The 6,635-nt window shown below is 38.0% G+C and overlaps 1 protein-coding gene across 1 annotated transcript; it reads right to left on the bottom strand.

Moving 5' to 3' along the window:
* Positions 1-1,395: 1,395 nt before the first annotated feature.
* LOC122311765 (pentatricopeptide repeat-containing protein At5g13770, chloroplastic) lies at positions 1,396-3,374 on the bottom strand. Its single transcript, XM_043126428.1, has one exon. The coding sequence runs from the start codon at positions 3,341-3,343 to the stop codon at positions 1,496-1,498; it is 1,848 nt and encodes a 615-aa protein (XP_042982362.1). The 5' UTR covers positions 3,344-3,374; the 3' UTR covers positions 1,396-1,495.
* Positions 3,375-6,635: the final 3,261 nt, after the last annotated feature.

Raw genomic sequence — 6,635 nt, 5'->3', positions numbered from 1 at the left:
TTTACATGAGGAAGTACATTTCCTGGTATGAAACGTATAAACAATACAATTAACATGACAACGTAAGAAATGTACAACACGAGAGTTGAGCATTTTGCGTGACTTACAATCATAAACCAGACATTCATAAGAATGGTCGTAGAATAACTTACTCAAAGATGCTGTTGTTATAGAAGATTCATTTGGATTGTTGTTAGCGAAATACTATATATAGTTCAGTTAGCCCATAGCGTTGATTGTATATTACTGAAGAAAGGGTAGATGACAAATTGAGGTTGACTAAGATGTTTGACTTTGTAATCAGGCTCTTATTGAAAGCCAAAATTACACTACCCTTCAATATTTAACCTAGCACCACTTGACTTCTACCCTTTCCATTTTTACCTTTAATTCTTTGCTTCCTTAGCCATCTTACACATAAATACTATGGACCCTTAATACTTCAAAACATGAGTCATTCCTTGTAGTCCCATAAGGACCCATATCTGAGAGTCTCAATGGTCTATTCTTTTACCTATAGGGATCCATGCCCGGGCAAGACCTTATAGGACTCAATCCAAGACTCTTTTGCATTAACCACCTTCATTTTCATATACATATGCAACAAATCACATATGATCCAAGAACCGATCAAAGCACTCACACTTGAGGAAACTGAAACGCTTAGTACATCAAATGTGCTCAAACCTTATTTTTCGAAGTCATACACATTTCAATAAAAACTACACTTCCTCACAAAAAGAGAAAACCGATATCACCTTTTGGCACAAAACAAGTTTCATTTTACTCATCCATCAACATGCAGTATTTCGGTTCAAGCATGGCTAAGCATTTTTATTTAATAACCCTTTCGGCAGCTTGGACTTGGGCCTAGAACCAGTTCACAGTTATATGATCCATTTAGTTTATGTGCTATCAAAAATATTTTAGGTGGAAAAATGCTATCTCTCTACCGTAAGTTGGTTTCCGATCGACTACTTTTTTAATTTTTTAATTTTAATTTTTATTTAATAATCAAAGAAATTTTTTTAATGATGTTGTTTTTTTATTTTTTTTATTTTTTTAATGTTGATGAAAAAAATACATGAAGAAAAAGGAAAAGAAAAATAAAAAAGTGAAATGCTCTTATCGGCACATTTTCTCGGGACACTTTTTCGGTGGCTGTAGTGCTCCTCTTTTAGGTGTAGTCATAGCAGACTAATGGCCCTAATTTATTTTGATTATCTTGTAAGGGTTATTTGAAACATTTTGAAGGACTTTTGGAGGTTTCTAAGAACAAAAAGTATAACAAAGGATACCGACATTAAGAGACAAAGGAAAAGCACAATGTTTTTGTATTTTCACTGTGCATGCTTGTCATGATTTTGTTTAGTACCATACACATAGGTAAGAAAATTAGGATATTAAAGCTATTAATCTGATTCCAATAGTAAAGAATAACAATTTTAATAAACACAATTCAGAGAAGCCAGCAATATTTACAAGAAGTCCTGTCTCAACTATTTAGGTTCATTTTGGAGGTAAAGCAATCCTGCAACCATTGGGCTTGCACTAGCAAACCAGCATCCCTTAATGCAGCCAAAGCAGAACTATAAAGCCTGCCATCAAACTCTGTTCCATGAGATCTCATATCCTGCAAAAGCTTCAACAAATCACCAATCCGATTGCTCTTTGAAAAAACTCCAACCATGATTCCAGCCATCACCCTATCAATGACTCCTCCATTGTTCCTGAACTCTTTGTAATATCTCACACATGTCTCAAACTCCCTAGCCTTACCATAAGCACTGATAATTATAGTATAACTTATCTTATCTGCAGAAACCTTTCTTCGTTTCATTTCGTTCCAAAGCTTCTCAACCCGCCTCAAATTCTTGGCCTTCCCATGTATTTCCATCAGAGAGTTGTAAATCCATACATTGGGTTCACATCCTCTTTCTTTCATCTTGGCCAACGCCCTCATTGCATCTCTAACTCTTCCCATCCTCCCATACATTACAATAATGCTGGAATAGGCTACCACAGATTTATCTAAACCCCTCTTTTCCATCTCGGAAAATACCATTTCTGCTTTTGAATATAGCTCAAGTTGACTGTAGGCATTTATTATTGATGAATAGGTAACTTGTCCTGGCTCACATCCCTGCGAGATAAGCTCCTCATAAACCTTAACTGCGGCCTCAAACCCTCTTTTCTTGGAGTAGCCATTAACAATTGCACAGAATATGCAGTCGGGAATTCTAAGTCTCGAGTCTTTCATTGCCTTAACAATTCCCAGAGTCTTCTCCATTTGCCCTTCTTCCACATACATCAACACGAGTTTTAAGTACGCTTCAGGATCTCTCAACATTCTTTTGCTTTTCGCTTCCTCCGAAAGTTGTTCGGCCACCTTTACTTCTCTCATTCTCGCAAACGAACATATCAGAGAAGAGTAAACCGAAGAATCCTTCAAGATTATCCCTTTCTTTGTCATTTCTTGGAAGTATTCGAGAGCTTCAAAAGCCCTTCCTGATTCGCTTAGAGACTTGCAGAGAATTCCATAAATCTGACCGCAGACTGGTGATGAATAGAAATTAAGTTGCGTACTTTGAAGTTCTCGAAACAATTCAACCACTCTCTCAGAATCACCGGATTTCGCATAAGCTTCCATGATATGGCAATAACTTTTCAAATCCGGAAGAACGCCAGCAGATTCCATTTGCCTGAATGCTGCAATCGTGCTCCGATACATATGAAGTTTGTTATAGCCACTCATTGCAGAAACAAAGGCCGAGACACTGACTTCACCATTAGCTTTAGAATCTTGAAGCAAAGTCTCGACAATTTTGAATTTTCTAGCTCTAATGCAATTCCTAATCAATTTAGAACAGGTGGTGCTATCCGGAAACACCTGATAATTCCTAAAATCTTCACAAACTTGTAAAATCAGACCCCATTTACTTGAACTTAACAAATACCTGATTACATGCTTCAACGTCGATCTCTCAGGCCTAAATTCCGGCCTTTGTTTAACTTTTTCATAGTATTCGTACGCGAGTTCTTGGGTTTGAGGATCTGCAAACAACCCACGTAAAATATCATTTAAATTACCACAATCGGGTTTTTGGCATCGTTCGGAATCTGGAAACTCGAGGTTCAACTCGATGATGGGCAAGCTATTGGAGGGCTCTTCTAATGTTGGAGATGAGCAACCCGAGGAGTAAACATCGAAGTTTAAGAATCTTGGGCGTGTTACAGAGAAAAAAGGAAGGCTTTTGCAGGTTGGGATCAAATTAAATCTGTGGGAATCCCTGCAAGAGTTAATGCAAGCTACAGACCAGTCTGAACAAGTGGAAATGGTCATATTGCAGATAAGGTTTTGAGGAGGGAAGAGCAAGCTTGTGCCGCATTATATACACACCTTATCCTAGATGATTTTGCTACAGATGTGAATTTTATGAGCCACTAAAAAATTGAAAAGTGGATTCTTTGGAACAACAGTCCTAAAAATGCCACGTCGGTTTTATATTTGCATTGTCTAGCCACCATTAACTTTTTTTTTTTTTTTTGTCTTTCTTTGTGAGCTGTGGCTGCCACTAACTGGCAGTGTCATGGGCAAGGATAGTTGAGTATAGTTTGTGGAAACAAGCAGATAGCAGACGTTTTTTCTTTTACCCCTCAATCACAATTATTGAGGTGACATATTTTAAGTAATTATTCATTTAATTGGTTGACATACAAAATTACTTTTAATACGGCACATAAATAGTGTGATTACAAAATCAAAGATAAAGAACATTATTTCACGTTTTAATTTTGTTTATAATTAGATTGTGTGAAGTTGTTTAAGCATGATTCTCTGCTTATTATAAATGTAGTCATTTAACATATAATGGATGATGTGGTTGAATAGAAAGGAAAAAAGAAAAAATGTCATGAATGAAACAATGTGAGATGTTCTTGTGAGGGGAGTTATCCTCGGGGCCAGACCAGGCTAAACAGGCCTGGCCCATGAGGCACAAGCAAATCCAGGGCCTGAGGACAAGGGATGGGCCAAACCAAGCTAGCCTAGGTAGCCTAGGAGAAGGAGCAGCTAGACAACATGTGCTAATCAAGGTTGAAGGGCAGATTGCCTGACACCCCTACTGGTTGCCACATGGGTTTTATATTTGCATTGCCTGAACCCTGGGGGTTGGACACGTCTCAAGAGTGGGTGGGCCTGACTAAGGCCATACCGCATTAAATGAGATAGGGATACGGGCATGCCACAACTAGGGAGTTATACTACATTCAATGAAGTCCAGGGGCGCACACGCCACAACGTGCCTCTTGGGGTGTCAGTGGTCACCATGATCATGCCATGCGAGACTGTCACATAGCAGGGTGCTGGTAGGGAGACGTGACCTGAGTATGGAGTGACACCCCCATGATCCCCTTGCAAGGGGAACCCTGGCAGGTATATATACCCTCTTCTTCAGTAAGGGGAGGGTCTTATGACACATATATACTTAAGCTTTATTAATCCTCACACAAGAATCACATGCTGGCTTAAGCATCAAAGGTGCCCCTCACCATCCTAAAACTCTCACTTCTTCATAGTCGCAAGTGTGCAAGCTGGGCCTTCGTAGAGTTGCTCAGGCTGCAAACACGACATTAATAGTGGCACCATCTGTGAAATCTTTCCTATAAAAGTTTGTCCTTCATATTCTGGTGGCAACACGGAGAGAGAAAGAATAGAGTGGAGTAATAGAGGCGATACTTACTGAGATGGGAGACACTACAAATAACTTAATGAAGGAGGTAGAAACACTCTACTAAGAAAATGCCACTCTCAGGCAAACCAATGTAGAACTAGCGAGGGGAGCGGAGCCTAGCAACAACAAACACGCTGAGTCACAGCTCATCCCTAAGATTGCCACGACCAAGGAAGAAAGACACAAAATACATCTCGAGCTCCGAGAGCTCAGGGATAAGTATGTAGAGATGGCCAAGCGAATGAGTGCATCATCCTCTGTAGACCAGTTACTCACCAGCACAGACCTGCCATAAAGCATGAGATTAATGGTCGTTCCTCTCCAACCCAAATTCAAAATCTCCCATATCGAGGTGTACGATGGGTCTAAGGACCCACTAAGAACACTTGGAGACGTTCAAGGTCCACATGACTACACAAATTCCCAAGAGAGGTCGCATGCTGGACTTTCCCCCTAACTCTCAATAGGGCGGCACGAGCTTAGTTTGGGTCCCTGCCATCAGGATCCGTGGACAACTTTGGCAGGCTAGCTCATCTCTTCTTGACACAATTCATGGCGAGCTGAAAGAGGAGGCACCCGGGCGCCTACCTCTTGATAGTGAAGCAGCGGGACGATGAAAGCCTAAAGTCATATCTCTCGTGTTCAATCAAGAGCGTATGATCACAAACGATCAAGATGAAAAGATCACTCTGGCAGTCTTGTTGGAGACAATCTGGCCCTAGAACCCGTTCATGATTGAGATAGCTTGGAAGACCCCCACAACACTGAGAGAGTTCGTGGATTGGGCCAACAAAAATAATTTTAATAATTTTAATTGCATGACATATGATAAGATAAGAGTATCACGTCATTCATACTCCAGGAATACCTAATGATTTTCCTATAATGATGTGTATAAAATTATGTTCTTTGGGTCTGTAGTTATAATCGTATATTATTATCCTCGCTATCAGAATTAAAGAGTGCAAGCACACTCTATAAACTCTTCGACTTAACGGGCAGGTTGAAAGCGCTAGGTTGGACCATACAATTTACCACCATGAAGACTCATAATGGCATAATTAATTTGGACAACATATGAAAAGGCGGTCTATGTCCAAAGCTTACACAGTTAAACCTAAAATGTGCACCACTTCCGGCCGAAGGAACCGTGGGAACAAGAAAAGAATAGAAAGGGCACGTACTTGCATATTTTATAATAATGATAAGTTTATTACACTTCTACCACATTTTTACTAGTCCTCTCTTCTTCTTCTTTTTGTACTTAATGATTAAGAAATTGGCTATTAATGAAATTGTATATATTTTTTTTAATTTTTTCTTAATGATTAAGGATGTTAAAAAAATACTTTAAAAAGTAATAATAAAAATTTAAATACACTATAATAGTAAATGAGTAGTAAGAGGATAGTAAGCCTATGAATCTTTGTTTACTTTTGAGTTATTATTTTGAGTTATTATTTCCTAAATCCACTTAGGCCCGTTTGAAAGTTGAGCTAAATTAAGATGAATTTAATTCTTTATAAATTGTAGAAAGTTGAGATCGTGGAAAGAATTTTATAAAACCCACCTAAAATGAGTGGACTCATTTTTTTCGTATATGAGATGAGACGAGATTAATTGAGATAAAAGTTAAAAATTATATTAAATATTGTTGAAATATATTTGTTTGATATTATTTTTTATTTTGGGATATGAAAAAATTGAATTGTTTATATTATTTTGCATAAAAATTTAAAAAAATCATAATGATGAGATGAAATGAAATGAAATAAGATGAAAAGTTTTCTAAAGCAAACAAGGTCTAAATATGTTTGGATGTTATGATGTATTTAGATGTATTTATGATAAGTTAAAAAATACTATTAGTTTCACGTGTAAAAAGATGTTGAATTAAAAAAA

This window comes from Carya illinoinensis, chromosome 5 (assembly GCF_018687715.1).
Source record: "Carya illinoinensis cultivar Pawnee chromosome 5, C.illinoinensisPawnee_v1, whole genome shotgun sequence".
Taxonomy (NCBI): Eukaryota; Viridiplantae; Streptophyta; class Magnoliopsida; order Fagales; family Juglandaceae; genus Carya; species Carya illinoinensis.
This window is presented reverse-complemented; position numbering and strand designations above follow the sequence as displayed.

Excerpts from the sequence above, each read along its gene's own strand:
- LOC122311765 (XM_043126428.1), bottom strand. The coding sequence starts at position 3,343 with ATGACCATTTCCACTTGTTCAGACTGGTCTGTAGCTTGCATTAACTCT.